This window comes from Pristiophorus japonicus, chromosome 3 (assembly GCF_044704955.1).
Source record: "Pristiophorus japonicus isolate sPriJap1 chromosome 3, sPriJap1.hap1, whole genome shotgun sequence".
Classification (NCBI taxonomy): domain Eukaryota; kingdom Metazoa; phylum Chordata; class Chondrichthyes; family Pristiophoridae; genus Pristiophorus; species Pristiophorus japonicus.
Window position 1 is genome coordinate 65,784,512 of NC_091979.1, and position 20,560 is coordinate 65,805,071.

Genomic DNA, 20,560 nt, shown 5'->3' on the forward strand with positions numbered 1-20,560 from the left:
TTAACTCCAGAGTGAGGATCACACCTGGTGGCCTGCCTTTTATACTAGGCCAGGCATACCTGTACAGGTAATCCAAGAGTCTCCCACTGCTGTGCCCTCTGGTGGCACACCTTGTGATAGTACCAACAGTAGCCATGTAGGATACATGACAAGAACAACCCCAGCTTCTCTAGTCTATCCACATAAGTGTATTCCCTCATCCCTGGAACTATTCTTGTAAATTTCATATGTACCTTCTCAAGCCATCACATCCTTCCTCAAGTGTGATGCCCAGAATTGGACACAATACACCAGCTGGGGTTGAACTAGTGTTTTATATAGGTTTAGCATAACTTTCTGGCTTTTGTACTCTCTGCCTCTATTTATAGAGCCCAGGATCCCAAATGCTTTATTAACTGCTTTGTTAACCTGTCCTGCCATCTTCAAAGTTTTGTGCACAAACACCCCCAGGCTTCTCTGTTTGTGCACTTTAAAATTGTATCTTCACTCTTGCTACCAACATGCATCACCTCACACTTCTCTGCATTGGAATTTCCTCTGCCATGTGTCCACCCAGTTCACCAGTCTGTCGATGTCCTCTTGAAGTCTATTACTATCTTCCTCACTGTTTACTACACTTCTAAATTTCATGTCATCTGCAAATTTCAAAACTGTGCCCTGTACCACCAAGTCCAAGTCATTAATGTATATCGAAAACAGCAGTGGTCCTAATACTGAATCTTGGGGACACCACCGAATACCTCGCTCCAGTCTGAAAAACAGCCATTCACCACAACTCTCTTTTCTATCCCTTTGCCAATTTTTGAATCCATATAATGAGAACAGGGGTGCAATGTTGGCAAAGTCAAGAGAGAATTAGGCAGGTACTTGGCAGAGAAAGAGATTTAAGGGTCTGAGAGATATCGTGAGTGAAATTATTCTTCTTCGACGGAGGGGGCAAAATGAATCGGCAGCCTGTTTAGAACCCACCCGATTTTTTATTGACTTCAATGGAAAAGAAACACCAGTGAGGTTTAAAATGGGCTGCTGCTTCACTTCTGCCAAAGACCAATTTCATCCTCATCGTGTTGGGTATTGGTCAAACTTGGGAACTGGTTAGATGGACCTCAGTGGTCTCTCCTTTTTCCATAGATCTCTATGTTTGTACGAGGTAAAACTGAAACAAATCATTTTTAAAAAGAGATCGTCACTAACTGCTCACAGTCTTGCCTGTGTAAATATATAATATATATATAATATATATATTGACTTGTCTATTATTTTAACCACTGAGAATAAATTACATTTAATATATTAAATGCAGTTTATACATGAGTAATGTTGCTTCAAGCTACAGAGTGTAGATAATCAATGATTTTGACATCAGCGGTATCTGAATCCCTTCAAGATATAGATGTATATAAAACCAAGATTAGGTACTAACGATGTGCGATCAATTAAACTGCATAGGCTCCTGGAATTATTTCTTGACATATTCCAATGCATGACATTTGCCCTGCACTCGACCTTTTATCACAGAAGTAACGGAGATATTTTGTCTACCACCTCCATATTACAGCAGTAACTCCTCTTTAAAAGGCATTCCTTGCTATAGAATTAGACTAGTCAAGTCACCATTTATCCTTTAATGATCTTATTTGGCAATATTATAGGATACATTGTGTTGTTTCGACAATGCTTTATTACTCAGGATGAACGTGACCAAACATTTAGCTGAATATTACAGCTCGCCATCATCATACCGGTGATATTAAATCCTCCATTTAGTAGTCTGCTGCTACACTCCTGCATCCACACCCACTTTCTAGAGCAAGGCTTTTCCAAGAGGTGAGTCTGCACCATATCAGGGTCATGCAAGTAGCCCAGGCCAAGAAATTCTGGCAGATTTACGCCACTCACAGGTGTAATTGGTATTCTGTGGGTGTCGGACAACCAGCAGGGCCCCGAAGAATATCTGTCAAATTCTGAAAACGGTGGAATTTATTGGTCCAATAAACAGTACAGTATATATTGTACTTGTAATCCTTACTAATTAATGGAAGGGAATTCACATAACCTTAAAGTGATCTTTAGTTGCTTGCATCAGATAAATCAACCGTGATCTATTAACTATGAATCTGTAAATGTCTGCAACAAGAGCACATGACTATCTCATTAAGGCCATTGGTCTTATTTTCTTACTGTGCCTGGAATATTCTTCGACTAAAAGTTGCACAGAAATAAACTATCAGAATAGCTTTGAAGGTTGTTAGTTAGTGTGATGAATGAAGCAGAATCAATATTCTGACTTTGAACTTCTAAGATTGGCAGTTACAAGATGTAATACAGTATCATTTTCTTTGAGTCCTCTGTCAGGCGAGTCACGTGGAAGCAATGTCACTGAAAGGATTGCTCGTGCTTGACATTTTCTGATAGTTTATGAAAAAGGGACTAAATAATCATCAGTATTGACCCATAACAGCTGCTGGGAGGATCACTTTCGTTATAGAATGTTATTCAGCTCACAGTGCCTGTCAAATTATTTTGTGACTCCATTATTATTATGGGACTGGGATGTCTATTTCTTGAACTTTGTTTTGATTTAAGATTTTGAGCTGATATCAAGATTATCTCCCGACTCCTTCAACTGCATCATTTTTACAAACAGTGAACAACTCATAAAGCAGGCGGAACTTCTTCCTTTTTCTAATTAAAAGTACATTTAGAGTCAGTAAGACATTCCTCCCAAAAGCCTCATTTGAGTTCGTTTGAAATTATCCCAATTTGTTCCAATTCAGACTTTAGATTAATTTATGAATGACCTATTAAATAAATGTTAACACACCTGTGCAATTTGTGCCAATTTTACTGGGGGAGAGGGAACGGGGCTGGGAATGCATGGGGGGAATTAAGGGTGAGGACATGGCTGGGGTGGGGAGAGGAAAGAGTGGCAATGGGAGGGAAGGCGGCCTGGGGAGGAAGGGGATGGGGGACAAGGTACCGAGTGGGGCAGGGACAGACTGCATTCTCCTTGGTAAGTCATATGAATATGGCCTCCAAAATCGGTGGGTGCCTGAATAATAAGGCCTGAGGTGCACCCGATATTGGGCCTCATCCTCATGCTCAGCAGGCCGGTGAGCTGCAGACAAGCATTTCATGGCAATGCAGGATTGAATATCAGGAAGTGATGAAGAGGGAAACTGGGAAGGGGAGGGACTGGGAAGGGGAGGAACACAACTTGGAGAGGGTTGGCGACCACAAAGTGGGGGGGGGGGGGGAGGGAGCGGTGATAAGCGACCGAGAAGACGAGTGAGGGTTGACGGTGTCAGGAGGGAATTGGTGCCTGGGGGCAGGAAGGGTGGAGAGGAGGCTGTAGCGATGGTAGCAACAATCGGGGCGAGGAGGAAGTGGAGCTGATCGGGGCACAGGGGAGGCAGTGGTAGCATTAATTAAGGGCCTGGGGTGGTCAAGGCTACAATCATGGGGGAAGGTAGCACCAACAAGTGAAGTGCAGGGAGGTGTCAGCTACGATCGGGGGAAGGTGATAGTGGTGATATTCGGGGGGTGCAGGGGGTAGGGGAGTGAGCATTTGGTGCGGTAAACTCTGGTCCACAATAATTGAAGGTGGGGCCAGGAGGAGCTCTTCTGCTCCTCTCGGCTTCACATTCGGGTGGGCATATTTTAAAACTGCACATTGATGGTTGCGGCCTAACAGGTGGTCCTTTAACATCAGGCACTTAGCTTTCCTGCTGCTAAACTAAGTCTAAACATCTGCAGGGAACGTACAACATCAAAGGTCCACAAAATTGTGGTTCTACAAATCTGCTGTCAGATCAAGCGCTTCTCTGCACTCTAGTTAAATGTGTGGAGCAGGTCCTGTGAGGTTTAATTCCTTTTTTAATCAGTCTCTGTGTTAAACAGCCAATCTTAGCAAGACTGCTATCAATTCTAAATGGGGCGAGCAGTGCATGGAAATGGACCTCCTGAGGACCAAATGTAGTTTTTAAAAAGTGCCTCTGCTTAACTCACTGGAGCGTTATGCTTCATGATACCCCATATATAGTCTTCTAATTTAATTAAATTAAATTTAATGAAATATAAACAATGCACTTGGATTAAGTGATTACTACTTTTTAGAAGCACCACTATTCCCAATTGTTTGAGTCTGTTGTGAATTTTGCTGCAGACTATATTTGCATTGCAGATTAATCAGCAGCCAAATGCAAAAAGAATTCCCAAAGGGTCATTGTACATTACAATCCGATACGTTGCAAATCAACCCTGCTTAAGTTACACACAAGTGCTCTCTTGATAGCTCAGAAATTTTTTACGGTGACTAACTGGCTCACACGGACCAAGAAGGTCCAAAATTCGATCCCCATTCGGTGAACTGATTTTAGTTTGAGTAAAGGCAGAAGTGCTACAATTTCCCTCAGTGCCCATGAGTTGGGGGGGGGGGGGGGGGTGGCTGGGGAGGTGGGGGTGAGGGAGTGGGTAGGGTGGCACTGGTGTTCCCAATTCTTAACAGCTATCCAGCAGCCCCTGCTGGAACTGTATATATGGTTAGCAGGTGACATAGCACCATGGTGGGGTGAGGGCATTGTGGAATATTTGTTTAAAATGCTACCATTCATTTAAATTTGGCTCTCCAGGGGTTAAATTCACAGACTTGCAAGGCCAGGAAATGCAGGGGCTTAAATTCAGGAGCACAGTGTTAACAGAACGTGCTCAAAAGATAAGGTTCAAGGAGCCCTGGTTTTCGGGCCTCAGACCCTGTCATAATGTAGCTGGTGCTGTGGTCGGTCGGAGTCCGCACAGGTTCCAATCTCCAGGTAAGTGATCGGGTTTGAGCAGGAACGATGGGCCTCGGATTCCATGATCTGGGTTCAGTTGGTGAAAGGGTAGGGAGATCGCAGGCCTCGGGTACACTGTTGTGTATTCTTGAGTGCTGCAGAGGGCTAGGGAGGGAGATCGCGGGGGCCTGGAGGTTAGAGATCTCGGGACCGGGAGCGACAGTGATTATGGTCAGTACAGGTTCAACCTCCCTTATCCGAGACTCCCTTATCTGGCATCTACCCTCCGGCACCATTTGCAGCCATCGGGTGGCACATGCGTCGAGCTCCAACATGAACAAATTGAAGTCCTTCCTCGCTGCCAACTCCCGCAATCGCTGGCCTGACCCCACGATCCACCGCCGCCGCCCCCCTCCCCCAATGATCTCTCTGCCGCACTCCAAGCCCCAAGACAGTCAGCCCCAATATCCCCTTGCTCAGTACCTGTGCCATCCAATTTAATGTGACCTCTCCTCGTCCGGCAAAATCCCTTATCCGGCACAGGCCAGGTCCTGAAGGTCCCAGATAAAAGAGGTTCACCTGTACTCAACGTTTTTTAATTATGTGGTGTTCAGAGTTGGTTTTCCGCGAGGAAATCAGCGCTGGCACTGGCTGCCTCAGGGAAAAGCAAAGTTGCAGCAGGGACCTGAAGCAGGCAATAAGCCGGCCTCTTATTTGCACATGCAAATGTCCTAATGCCTGCTTTTGCATGGGTAAAGGACGCCTCTTGTATATGCTCTCCAATATGTGGGCAGCGCATTTCTGGTCAGAACTGTGCCCATCATTTTGGTGTCTGAGGAGGCTGCGTAGCACCTAAAAAACAGGCACTACTTGGCCCAATTTAATCCCCATAGATACGGATACAGCCAGGGTGCGTAAAGCAGCGTGCTTCATGCAATTGAAGCTAGTTTGGACATAGTTTGATGAAATGGCTCAATTTGCTTTGAGCTCAGCAGGGTTCATTCAAGGATAGTCTGATGAGATTACGCTTCTTGCATCAGAATTAGCAAAAAGGATAGAAAAGGCCATGTTGAGGGTCAGTCAGGTCTGCTAATTGGAGTAGCCTGTGCCACTGGACCCAAGGAGATATCTACAGCAGATCGAAATTCTTAACAATTACCTTTAAACTGCTGTCAGAAATGTCAGTCTCAGGGGTATGCCATCCAAGATGAAAGATTCTTTAAAGAGGCACTGTGTCGTCATGAAAAATTGTTTGAATTTAAAAAAAGTAAGGGATGCAGACTTTGTGAAGTTGAAGACAAAATGTAAGCTGTAAATAAAATGTTGAAAGATAAAGCACAGGGGCGAGGTTAACATCAGTCCTTTCACAACAGACAAAGGCTGTGAATGAGGTGCATAAGAACATTAGAAATAGGAATACAAGAATAAGAACATAAAAAAAAACCTTGGGTTCGACAAGTTGAGATAAGAACATAAGAAATAGGAGCAGGAGTAGACCATTTGACCCCTTGAGCCTGCTCCACCATTTAATAAGATCATGGCTGATCTGATCATGGACTCAGCTCCACTCCCTGCCCGCTCCCCATAACCCTTTCTTCCCTTATCGCTCAAAAATCTGTCTATCTCCGCCTTAAATATATTCAATGACCCAACCTCCACAGCTCTCTGGGACAGATAATTCCACAGATTTACAACCCTCTGAGAGAAGAAATTTCTCCTCATCTCAGTTTTAAAAGGGTGGCCCCTTATTCCGAGACTATGTTCCCTAGTTTTAGTTTCCTCTATGAGTGGAAATATCCTCTCTGCATCCATCTTGTCGAGCCCCCTCATTATCTTATATGTTTCGATAAGATCACCTCTCATTCTTCTGTACTCCAATGTGTATAGGCCCAACCTACTCAACCTATCTTCATAAGTCAACCCCTTCATCTCTGGAATCAACCCAAGAACCTTCTCTGAACAGCCTCCAATGCAAATATATCCTTACTTAAATAAGGAGACTAAAACTGTACGCAGTACTCCAGGTGTGGCCTCACCAAAATCCTGTACAGTTGTAGCAGGACTTCTCTGCTTTTATACTCCATCCCCCTTGCAATAAAGGCCAACATTCCATTTGCCTTCCTGATTACTTGCTGTACCTGCATACTAACTTCTTGTGGTTCATGCACAAGGACCCCGACTTTCTGTTTTCTGTTAGTTAGACAATCCTCTATCCATGCTAATATATTACCCCAACCCGGTGAACTTTTAACTTGTGCAGTAATGTTTTATGTGGCACCTTATCGAATGCCTTCTGAAAATCCAAATACACCACATCCACGAGCGCACTTGCCATTTTTTTTTAAGTGTTTTCACTGCCTGGTAGGATGAGGTCGACTCTTGATCGATATTCAGCTGTTTGTTGTTTTTTTTTTAATTGGCCAGGAAGTCAGTCATAATAGGGGCAGAAGTATGGCGGTAAGTGCTGTTGAGGGGCGGAAGTGGAGGCAGGACGGATTCTCCGCCACTGTCACTCAGCAGCGGAGCAGTAGTGACATCATTGCTCATCTGCGTCACCACACTCTCCCCTTAATTTAAAGGGGAGAGAAGCAGCGATTATTTAGGATTGGCCACTGGGCCACCAGGGACGGTTTCAGCTGGGCCAGCGGCCTGGCACCCAGGCCGAACCTGGGGCCATAATAGTCCAGCCGACATGGAAGTCGGCTGGTAAAAAAAATAAAATGGCGGCCATGCCAGTGGTCCCTTGCCTTTAATGGCCACCACGCAGCCATGGTTCACAGACCGAATGCGAGGTGCACCAACAGGAAAAGCTGTCGGGGTCACCGCTTGACGGGCATTAGATTTTGGGCCTGAATTTTGCTGGAGGTGGGCGGTCCCAGCGGTGAACGCACTGATGACGCACTTAAAGCCACTCAGCAGCAGCAGGGCAGAAGTGGAGACTGCCAGAATAAACCCTCTGCTGATTTTTGCAGGCGCCAGCCAAAGGACCACAAATCGGTGGCCATTCGATTCTGCTGTCTGGCCATCGCATTCCGGCAGTAACGGGCCTTATTGGCAGGCTGAGTTTCAGCCCCAATGTCAGTTACTGGCTTTTTATAAGTACATGTTATTTTGATAATTTTATCTGCTTTGTATTGTGTTTACTTTAAGATATTGGTTAAATTAAATTAAAGTTACTGAGGTTTACTAACATATTCCATTGTGAAAACCAATCTTTTATTGCGGCCACTGTGAAATTCCAATTATTGTAAATTATGTGGAGGTCTCTAATTCTGGACATGAGACTATTACTTATTGAATTTTTGAATGTCTTAAATGCTTAATGACTTGAAATGGTAAGGAGTTAATATTGCGTGTAATTGATGTGTTTAGGTTTGTGTTGGGTTTCGAAGAGCATGAATGCTGTTGTTAAAAGTTTGGGCATTTGAGGCGATTCTGCTTTGTTGTACTGGAATGTGATGAGTGTTAGAATACTGACAGCACCTTTTGATCTTGTGATTGACTGTGTTCATGCATAAAGTGACCAAAAATAAAGATGTCTATGGCAACATTCTGGAGACATCTTGTAATTGGACTGCACTAACAAACCGAAGGGTTAATAAAATGCGGCCTGGAAATTAGGTTACTTACCACCACTCATTTGCACCGCTGTCCTGGCAAAAAATGGCGGCCGCCACTCTGGGGTCATTCTCTGGTGCGGGACTTAGCGGCAGCCATTTTGGTGAGGGCCTTAGCGCTGCCGATAGCAGCGTGGCCTTGGAGATGTAAATCAAGAGAGCGTGACGTCAGTCGCAACACCGGCCTGACGCCGCATCTGCAAACTTCGATCTTAATGCTGAGTTAAATGCTGGGTCCTGAGCTCACGCTGGAAAGCGAGCGTTCAACAGACTGACAGAGACGCTGTCAGCACTTGTCAAAGAGACACACACATATCCTTCAGGTAAGTTTGCATTTAAGCTTTTGGACCAGTTTTTATTATTTTATTGAAGTAGTGGCTTTGTGCAATAAATGTTAAAAGTATTTTTAAGTGTGTTAAAGTTCCCAACAGAGCTGAAAATTAAGGTGGCATGATAGGTAACAGAAAAGGGAGGAGACAGGAGAGAAGGGCTCAAGAGAGAGAGAAGAGGGAGATAGAAATGATTATCAAGTACAAATTATTTACAGCACAGAAACAGGCTATTTTGCCCAACAGGTCCATGCTCCACACGAGCCTCCTCCCACCCCTCTTCATCTAACCCCATCAACATGGGCTCAAGTCTGGAGCAGAAAACAAAATGCACACACAAATGGACACAGGGGAAACGTGGGTTACATGAAGATACATGGAATAGATTAAAAAGATACCTTCTGGTCATAAACAGACCTTTCCCCTTACTCCAGATGCATGTAATGGATGGACCAAATATTGTTGAACTCAGAATACTCGGTACCTGAATGTTATAATAAACGCTCCACCATGACAGATGGAGCTCTGATCTGAGAAGTGTTGAAGCACATCAGTAATTAAGTTTCATTAATGTTACTAGGTTGGGTTAATGTTACTGCTAATTTTTCCAGAATTGCTGTCTTCAAGGACAAACAACAACTTTTAAAAATAAACTCACAGTTAGAATTTTATTTAAAATTAACGGTTCAAACAGAATTCCCTAAATCCGCTTCATTTTGGGAAGTCCGGCAACAACAAACAAAAAGAAACACTGGAACTGCGGATACGCAACTACTTTTGGTTCATTGTCCCGTCCTATAATAAAATGGTACAATATCTAATGAACCAACTACCAGCAACAATTTCGCCAAATACTAATGCACTCCACCAGCAACATTCACAAACATATAGCAGTGCTCCTTTTAATTCTTCAGGAACATGTGTCATGTACATATTATAGTAGTAGAGCTAACTGATTAAAGCCAGTTAGTAGATTTACACCTTACAGCTGGGGAGAAAATCGACAAACAAGGCAGAATCTGAATTCAAACCATGTTGCAGTTTTCACATTACTTAATAAGCCTGCAAGATAATAAAGTACAAGTGAAAAATGTAAAAAGCAAGAGCATTGCTGTGCCAGGTAATTTATTGCAGCAATATGCCTCGACTGAAATGGTTCCTCAATGTAAACACAAAGAATGTATTCTGGCTCATTATAGTAACATCATTCTCCATTATTACACAATAATGAGGCATTGCAACATAGATATGGGGTTCCTGAGTCTACAGCGCTCTGAGGTTGGAAAATTAATGAGAAAATTTGAAATTCATGCTATTTTGTAAAAATCTCCCAAGTGGCTGCTGATGTAACATGGAAAATCACAAAAGAATCTTACCTCTGGCTTGTAAACCAGAACCACAGGCCTCATTTGCTCCAATCGTTCCCTGTCTGACATAATCAGGTGCCAAGATGCAGTGATGCCACTTGTGTGTCTTCCACCTAAAGTGAAGTGAACAAACAAGGTGGAGATCATTCCTGACGTACTGTCAAAGAATTTATTCTTCAGATCTACTTAGCTTGCGGTGTGACCAATATACTGTACTAATAAGGTATCAAAAGTGGATAAATTAATATTTGTTTCATACAGAGGCACTGGTGAGGACAAGCAACTACAGACTCATTCGTCTTATTTCAATTCCTCTTAAAATAATGGAATTAATTATTCAGAGTAAACTTGAATTTTATCGATACAACTCTGTAAACAAGAGTCAACACAGCTTTTGATGAGGAAGGTTCTGCCTAACCACCCTTTGAAGCATCACAAAATCATAGCGTGGTTACAGCACAGAAGGAGGCCATTCGGCCCGTTGAGCCCGTGCCAGCTCTCTGCAAGAGCACTTTAGCTAGTCCCACTCTCCCGCACATTCCCCAGAGCCATGCAATTTTTTTCTCTTCAGGTACTTATCCAATTCTCTTTTTAAAGTCACGATTGCATCTGCCACCACCACCAACCAGAAGTGACAACCCAAGTCAATGATTGTAAACCCGATGACATTGTGCACTTCAACTTCCAGAATGCATTTGGTGAAGCTGCACATTATTAATTAGCTTAAAGCTCTGCAATTTCAGAGCAACAATTGTACATGGATAAGAAATTGGCCGAATGGCACAAAGTAATGGATACTGGTTAGACGGGTAATGTCAGGGTGATGGTAAGTACCGAGTGGGAGCCCCAGAGCCCAGTATTTGGACGAGTACTGTTTCTAATTTATATCACTGACTTAGATTCTGAATCCCTATGTTAATCGGTCAAATTTGCAGATGATAACCAAACATGGAAAGCAGTGGAAGAAGGAAACCCAAAAATTACAGTATGAGTTATGCAAAATATGTGACTGAGCTGAGCAATGGCAAATGAAACTTAATGCATACAAGTGTAAAGTATTGCACACAACAAACAAAGATGGGCAACATACAAACTCTATGAATGGTGTTGGTATGGTTAAGGATGAAGTCGAAAAGGACCCAGGAGTCTCAGTAGACTCAACGCTCAACAAATTGCAGAACAGCAATCAATAAAGCTAATTGATAACCAAAACAGCAAAATAAAAGTTAGATCTGCAATGTATCTGTAAAGCATGCACTCCCTTGTTCCGCCACTAGGAGTTGCATCCCCTGAAGTCCCAAGAGATCCCAGCATCCCTTGGGAGCACTGTATATAAGCCGGCCCCTAAGGCCTGTTCCTCAATCTGGAGTGTCTTATTAAAGACTGAGGTCACTGTTACTTTAATCTCCCTGTGTGCAGTCTCATCTGTGTTAGGAACACAATAACTGGCGACGAGGATACGAATCCAACGCAAAGGTGCAGTAAATTGTGGGCATCCTGGAGAAGTTCTCAGAGGGTGAGGACTGGGAAGTCTATGTTGAACGGCTAGACCAGTATTTGTAGCTGACAAGCTGCACGGAGAAGGAAGCGCTGCAAAAAGGAGAGCGGTCCTCCTCACGGTCTGCGGGGCACCGACCTACAGCCTCATGAAGAATCTTCTGGCTCCGGTGAAACCCATAGATAAGTCGTATGAGGAGCTGTGTACACTGGTTCGGGAGCATCTTAACCCAAGGGAGAGCGTGCTGATAGCAAGGTATCGGTTCTACACATGCCAGCGATCTGAAGGTCAGGAAGTGGCGAGCTACGTCGCCGAGCTAAGGCGACTTGCAGGACAATGTGAGATTGATGGCTACCTGGAGCAAATGCTCAGAGACTTTTTTGTACTGGGCATTTGCCACGAGACTATCCTACGAAAACTTTTGACTCTAGAGACACCGACCCTCAGTAAGGCCATTGCGATAGCACAGGCGTTTATGGCCACCAGTGATAACACCAAACAAATCTCTCAGCACACAAGTGCTAGCAATGTTAATAAATTAACTGGAACTGTGTTTGCAAGCAGAAATGTACAGGGCAGACACCATGAGTCTGCAACTGCCAGCAGCCTCAGGTGACCCAGATGACTCAGAGTCCACAACAAAGGATGAATGCAAGGCAATTCACACATTGTTGGTGTTGTGGGGGCTTCCATTCAGCCTATTCATGCCGCTTCAAAGGGTATGTTTGCAAGAGCTGTGGAACAATGGGGCACCTCCAACGAGCTTGCAAATGAGCTGCAAGCTCTGCAAAACCTGCCAACCACCACGTGGCAGAGGAAGATCAGTCCATCAAAGCAATTTTGAGCCTCAGCGAGAGGAGGCAGATGCTGAAGTACACAGGGTGCACACATTTTTGACGAAATGTCCACCTATAATGCTAAACGTAAAATTGAATGGCTTACCCGTAGCCAAGGAACTGGACACTGGCGCTAGCTAATCCATCATGAGTAAAAAGATGTTTGAGAGACTGTGGTGCAACAAGGCACTCAGACCAGCCCTGAACCCCATCCACACGAAACTGAGAATCTGAAAATGTACACCAAAGAGCTTATCACTGTCCTGGGCAACGCCAACGTCATGAGCTGCCACTCTGGATTGTCCCGGGCGATGGCCCCATACTGCCTGGAAGGAGCTGGCTGGGCAAAACCCGCTAGAACTGGGATGACATCCGAGCGCTATCACATGTCAATGAGGCCTCATGTACCCAGGTCCTTAACAAATTTAGTTTCCTTTTTGAGCCAGGCATCGGAAACTTTTCCGGGGCAAAGGTGCAGATCCACTTGGTCCCAGAGGCACGACCCATTCACCACAAGGCGCGAGCGGTATCTCACATGATGAGGGAGAGAGTGGAAATCGAGCTGGACAGGCTGCAATGCGAGGGCATCATCTCCCCAGTGGAATTCAGCGAGTGGGCCAGCCCGATTGTTCCAGTACTCAAAAGTGATGGCACGGTCAGGATTTGTGGCAATTATAAAGTAACTATTAATCGTTTCTCACTACAGGACCAATACCCGCTACCTAAGGCAGACGATCTACTTGCGATGCTGGCAGGAGGCAAGACGTTCACCAAGCTCGACCTGACTTTGGCCTACATGACGCAGAAGCTGGAGGAGTATTCGAAGGGCCTCATCTGCATCAACACATTAACGATTTAGATGAAGGAATTGAGTGTAATATCTCCAAGTTTGCAGATGACATTAAACTGGGTGGCGGTGTGGGTTGTGAGGAGGATGCTCAGAGGCTGCAGGATGAATTGGACAGATTACGTGAGTGGGCAAATGCATGGCAGATGCAGTATAATGTGGATAAATGTGAGGTTATCCATTTTGGGGCAAAAACACGAAGGCAGAATATTATCTGGATGGCGGCAGATTAGGAAAAGGGGAGGTACAACGAGACTTGGCTGTCATGGTTCATCAGTCACTGAAAGTGGGCATGCAGGTACAGCAGGCGGTGAAGAAGGCAAATGGTATGTTGGCCTTCATAGCTAGGGGATTTGAGTATAGGAGCAGGGAGGTCTTACTGCAGTTGTACAGGGCTTTAATGAGGTCTCACCTGGAATATTGTGTACAGTTTTGGTCTCCTCATCTGAGGAAGGACGTTCTTGCTAGTGAGGGAGTGCAGCGAAGGTTCACCAAACTGATTCCAGGGATGGCTGGACTGTCATATGAGGAGAGACTGGATCAACTGGGCCTTTATTCACTGGAGTTTAGAAGGATGAGAGGGGATCTCATAGAAAAATATAAGATTCTGACGGGACTGGACAGGTTGGATGCAGGTAGAATGTTCCCGATGTTGGGGAAGTCCATAACCAGGGGACATAGTCTTAGGATAAGGGGTAGGCCATTTAGGACTGAGATGAGGAGAAAGTTCTTCACTCAGAGAGTTGTTAACCTGTGGAATTCCCTGCCACAGAGAGTTGTTGATGCCAGTTCATTGGATATATTCAAGAGGGAGTTAGATATTGCCCTTACGGCTAAGGGGATCAAGGGGTATGGAGAGAAAGCAGGAAAGGGGTACTGAGGGAATGATCAGCCATGATCTTATTGAATAGCGGTGCAGGCTTGAAGTGCCGAATGGCCTACTCCTGCACCTATTTTCTATGTTTCTATGTTTCTAACACACACAAGGGACTGTTCATCTGTAACAGATGCCCGTTTGGAATTCGGTCGGCTGCAGCGATCTTCCAGAGAAACATGGAGAGCCTACTCAAGTCGGCACCACGCATGGTGGTTTTTCAGGACGACATATTGCTCACGGGTCGGGACACTGTCGGGCACCTACAAAAGCTGGAGGAGGTCCTCCAGTGACTGGATCGCGTAGGGCTGCGGCTGAAGAGGTCGAAATGCGTCTTCATGGCAACAGAAGTGGAGTTTTTGGGCGAAAGATCACGGCGGACGGCATTTGGCCCACAGACGCCAAGACAGAGGCTATCAGGAACGCGCCCAGGCCACAGAACGTCACAGAGCTGTGGGCGTTCCTGGGACTCCTCAACTATTTTGGTAACTTCCTACTGGGGTTAAGCACCCTCTTGGAGCCCCTACATGTGTTATTGCGTAAAGGTGAGAACTGGGTATGGGGAAAAAAAACAAATAATTGCTTTTGAGAAAGCCAGAAACATTTTATGCTCCAACAAGCTGCTTGTATTGTATAACCCGTGTAAAAGACTTGTGCTAGCATGTGATGCGTCGTCGTACGGAGTCGGGTGTGTATTACAACAAGCTATCGTTGCGGGGAAGTTGCAACCTGTCGCCTATGCCTCCAGGAGCTTGTCTAAGGCCGAGAGGGCCTACAGCATGATTGAGAAAGAGGCATTAGCGTGTGTGTTCGGGGTAAAGAAAATGCATCAGTACCTTTTGGCCTCAAATTTGAGCTGGAAATCGATCACAAGCCCCTCATATCGCTGTTCGCTAAAAACAAGGGGAGAAATACTAATGCCTCAGCCCGCATTCAAAGGTGGGCACTCGTGCTATCAGCGTATAACTATACCATCCGCCAAAGGCCAGGCACCAAGAACTGTGCGGATGCTCTCAGTCGGCTACCATTGCCCACCACGGGGATGGAAATGGCGCAGCCTGCAAACTTGTTGATGGTGGCACAGCCCGCAGAATTGTTGATGGTCATGGAAGCATTTGAAAATGATAAATCACCTGTCACGGCCCGCCAGATTAGGACTTGGACCAGCCAAGATCCTCTGCTGTCCCTAGTAAAAGTGTGTACTGCATGGGAGCTGGGCCACCATCCCCGTTGAAATGCAAGAGCTAATCAAGCCGTTCCAACGGCGAAAGGACGAGCTGTCCATTGAGGCAGACTGCCTGTTGTGGGATAACCGCATAGTGCTACCCAAAAAGGGCAGGGAGACGTTCATCTTGGATCTCCACAGCACACACCCGGGTATAGTAATGATGAAAGCGATAGCCAGATCCCACGTGTGGTGGCTCGGTATCGACTCTGACTTCGAGTCCTGTGTACGGCAATGCAGCATGTGTACAATGTTGAGCGACGCGCCCAGAGAGGCACCACTAAGTTTGTGGTCCTGGCCCTCCAGACCATGGTCAAGGATCCATGTCGACTATGCGGGCCCGTTTCTCGGTAAAATGTTCCTGGTGGTGGTGGATGCTTTTTCAAAATGGATTGAATGTGAAATAATGTCGGGAAGCACCGCCACCGCCACCATTGAAGCCTGAGGGCCATGTTTGCCACCCACGGCCTGCCTGACATACTGGTCAGTGACAACGGGCCACATTTCACCAGTGCCCAATTTAAAGAATTCATGACCCGCAATGGGATCAATGTCACCTCGGCCCCGTTTAAACCAGCCTCCAATGGGCAGGCAGGGCGGGCAGTACAAACGATCAAACAGAGCCTTAAACGAGTCACAGAAGGCTCACTCCAAACTCGCCTGTCCCGAGCACTGCTCAGCTACCGCACGAGACTCCACTCGTTCACAGGGGTGCCCTCAGCTGAGCTACTCATGAAAAGGACGCTTAACACCAGACTCTCGCTGGTTCACCCCAACATGCATGATCAGGTAGAGAGCAGGCGGCAGCAACAAAATGTGAACGATGGTCGCGCCAGTGTGTCACGGGAAATTGATCTGAATGACCCTGTGTATATGCTAAACTATGGACATGGTCCCAAGTGGATCGTGGACACGGTGATCGCTGAAGAAGGGAGTAGGGTGTTTGTAGTCAAACTAGAAAATGGACAAATTTTCAGAAAGCACCTGGACCAAACGAGGCTGCGGTTCAGACTGCCCTGAACAACCCACAGCAGACACCACCGTTTTTCAGCCCACAACACACACCCAAAGGATCAACGACACCACCCCGGGCCAGAAAATCGAACCCATCACGCCCAACAGCCCAGCAAGGCCAGGCTCACCCAGCAGCCCTCACGCCAGCCCAGCGAGGGCACAGCCAACACACCAGAACAGACATTTGTACCGAGGCGGTCCACCAGGGAAAGAAAGGCTCCCAACCGCCTCACCTTGTAAATAGTTTTCACTTTGACTTTGCGGGGGGGAGTGATGTTGTGTATCTGTAAAGCATGCACTCCCATGTTCCGCCACCAGGGAGCGCATCCCCTGAAGTCCCAAGGGATCCCTTGGGAGCACTGTATATAAGCCGGCCCCGAAGGCCTTTTCCTCACTCTGGAGTGTCTTAATAAAGACTGAGGTCACTGTTACTTTAACCTCCCTGTGTGCAGTCTCATCTGTGTTCGGAACACAATAAGATCAAACTGCATCGGGCTTTGATCAGACAATACCTTGACTACAATGTCCCGTTCTGGTCAGTGAAATGCAAAGGAGACATTCAAGCACTGGAGGTAGTGCAAAGAAGAGACCTGAAGATAATCTCTCGTATCAGAGGTCTGAGTTATGAGGAATGTCTTCAGAGACTTGGGCCTTTCAGACTGGAAAAGAGGGGAAAGAGAGGGAATTTTATAGAGCTATATAGATAGAAAATGATGTGGAAAAAGCTATTCTGAAATACTACTTTAAATTAAACCGCGGAGCAGGACAAAGGGACACAAATTCAAACTAGTAAAAGATAACTTTGAGACATATCAGCAGGTTGTTCTTCATTCAGAGAATGCTCAACACTAGAAATGGAATTCTGGGTGGTGTGGTGGAGGCAAAAACCCTTCGCTTATTTAAGAAACAATAAAAATCAGCAATGGTGGCAGTGCAGTGATGTTCCAAATGTTTCTTTTGTTGTCAGCCATGGCTCAGTTGGTTGTGCACTCGCTTGAGTCAGATGGTTGTGGGTTCAAGCCCACTCGAGAGACTTGAGCACAAAATCTAGGCCGACAGTACAGTGCAATATGTTCTCACCAATGTTTAAACCTCAACCAATAGCACCAAAACAGATTATCTGATCATTATCACATTGCTGTTTGTGGGATCTTGATATGCGCAAATTGGATCTTGCATTTCCTACATTACAACAGTGACTACACTTCAAGGCGGCGGACCTGAGCTGGGAGCGAGAGCAAGATAAAGAGCGCAGCAGAGGAGGCCTGAGAGCAGAGGCGGCGGACCTGAGCATGACCTGAACTGGGAGCAATTCAACACAGGCATCATTTGAAGGAGTGACTCCAGAGTGGAAAATCGAAGGTGACATCGGCACAAGGGAGGGAGCTGATTGGTGAGGAGCTGGTGAATGTTTTTTTGTTAAGTTTTATGTTTACTTCTGCTAAGTAAGTTCATAGTCAATTAAATAGAGGCATGGCAGGGCAGTTCAGTCCCATGGAATGCACATCCTGTGCCATGTGGGAAGTCCAGGACACACCTCATGGCTTGGACAACTATGTGTGTGGGAAGTGTCGCCAGCTACAGCAGCTCGAGATCCGTGTTTCGGAGCTTGAGAGGTGGCTGACATCACTGCAGTGCATCTGCAAGCCTGAGAACTTCGCAGATAGCACGTTTCAGGAGGTGGTCACCCCGCAGCTTAAGAATTTCCAGGCAGAGAGGGAATGGGTGACTGCCAGACAGACACATAGTACCACACAGGACGAGCAGGATTCCCCTGAGTGCATCTCACTCACTAACCGGTTTTCAGTCCTGGATACTGGTGAGGGCAATGGTTCCTCTGGTGAGTGCAGCTAGAGCCAAGACCTCAGCACCACAGGTGGCACGGCTGGGGGAAGGAAGAAGAGTGGTAGGGGATTCGATAGTTAGGGGAACAGACAGGCGTTTCTGCAGCCGCAGATGTGACTCCAGGATGATATGTTACCTTCCTGGTGCCAGGGTCAAGGATGTCACTGAACGGCTGCAGGACATTCTGAGGTGGGGGTGGGAGGGGAACAGCCGGAGGACATGGTCCATATCGATACCAATGACAGAGGTAGAAAGAGAGATGAGGTGTGGCAAGCAGATTTTAGGGAACTAGGAAAGAGATTAAAAATCAGGACCTCAAAGGTAGTAATCTCCGGATTACTCCCAGTGCCACAAGCTAGTGAGTGGAGAAATAGAAGGATACAGCAGATGCATGCGTGGCTGGAGATATGGTGCAGGAGGAAGGGTTTTATATTCCTGAGGCATTGGGACCGGTTCTGGCCGAGGTGGGACCTGTACAAGCCGGACGGGTTGCACCTCAACAGGGCTGGGACCAACATCCTCATCGGGGGTGGGGGTTGCTAGTGCTATTAGGGAGGGTTTAAATTAGCTTGGCAGGGGAATCGGAACCTTAAAATAGATTCAGAAAGGGGAGAAGCAAAGCTGGAAATGGAAGGCAGAAAATTGGTAAGCGAGTTTGGAAGGCAGAGGAAACAAAGGCTAGAAAATAGACAACGAGGCAGTTTTGCAGTGCTAAATGATATATATACTTCAATGCAAAGAGTCTAGGGAATTAGGTAGATGAGCTGAAGGCACAGATAGACACATGAGAGTATGATATTTTAGCTATTACTGAGACAGCTGAAAGAAGGACAGGAATGACAGTTCAACATTCCTGGTTGCAGGGTTTTCAGACGAGATAGAGAAGGGGATAAAAAAGGAGGGGGGGTCGCAGTATTGATTAAAGAAATAATGAAAGTTGTGAGGAGGGATATTCTGGATTTTTGGGTTGTTTGCAACCCGGTTTTCGGCAGGTCTTGACCCTCCGCGGCGGAAAATGGGGCGGTGATGCCTTTTGCATCTGGGCGCGATCCTCGGGTTGGGTTTTGCAAGCACCGCCGGGGAGAGCTACGCTGGGTGTGCAACGGCTGTCCTTGCAACACCGGCAGAAGTTTCGACTTGCACCCGATCCGTACACCTCGAAATGCGCCCCGCGATGACCGCCATGTGTCATGTATCTTACATTATTATATATAACTGTATCCTAACATGCCATACATGACTGTAATAAGATATTACCTGTAACCACCAGCATACTTTACCACCAGGGGTGCACTTGCAAGAGACAGGTATATAAGGACAGGTCTCAGGCAAGTGCAGCATTCCAGAGCTGTGAAATAAAGGTGCAGGTCCAGAGTGACCTTGACTTCACTACATGCCTCGTGTGAATCTGTACTGAGGGGACAGGACTTTACAGTGGCGACGAGTTACGGGATTACAGAATCCACAGAATGGCGAACAACGGATCAGATGAAAAGTACAATGCGGGAGACAATTGGGAGGACTTTATAGAAAGGCTCCAGCAAAGCTTTGTAACCAAAGACTGGTTAGGCAACGATAAGGCAGACAAGAGAAGCGCCCATCTCTTGACCAGCTGTGGCTTGAAAACATACGCTTTAATGAAGGATCTGTTGGCACCCGAGAAACCAGCAAGCAAGTCGTTTGAAGAATTGAGCACACTGGTAAGAGACCACCTGAAGCCAGCAAGCAGCCTACACATGGCCAGACACAGGTTCTACAACTACAGATGCTGTGTGGGGCAGAGCATACCTGACTTCGTGGTGGAACTTCTGAGGTTGGCTAGTTTATGTGAGTTCTCCGATGAACTGAGGAGAGAAATGCTGAGAGACTTTTTCATTGAAGGAATAGGCCACGCAGGCATATTCCGAAAGCTCATAGAGACCAAGAACCTGACCTTAGAGGCAGCAGCACTGGTTGCACAGACATTCTTGGTCGGGGAAGAAGGTTGATTTACACTGCAGGTACGACAACTAACGAAATATCGGAACAAGAAGTTCACAGCACTAAACAAGCTGCTACCCCCACACACAGACAAAACCGGGAGAACAGGCTCTCGACAGCAGGCAGAAGCCATCAAGGGCCACAGGAACGGCCGTTCACACCTCATCAACCCAGAATGCGAGCAATTAACTACAAACTGAGAGAAGCTCAAGAGAGATCAGCCAGACGCAGCTCATTCTTTGGGAACACTTTGAACAATGGAACAGGTCTGTGCTGGAGGTGTGGAGGTGGGTACTCGTCAAGGGGTTGTCGATTTCAGCAGGCTGTTTGCAGAAATTGTGAAAATACAGGGCATT

At 46.1% G+C, this 20,560-nt stretch overlaps 1 protein-coding gene across 7 annotated transcripts in view; it reads right to left on the bottom strand.

The window, feature by feature from the left end:
- Positions 1 to 20,560, bottom strand: part of thsd7ba (thrombospondin, type I, domain containing 7Ba) — a 1,512,301-nt gene that overhangs the window by 571,113 nt on the left and 920,628 nt on the right. For all 7 annotated transcript variants that reach the window (XM_070875389.1, XM_070875388.1, XM_070875385.1 and 4 more), the window contains one exon: positions 10,095 to 10,198. In XM_070875389.1, the coding sequence (XP_070731490.1) occupies positions 10,095 to 10,198 (104 nt within the window). The remainder of the gene's footprint in view (positions 1 to 10,094; positions 10,199 to 20,560) is intronic.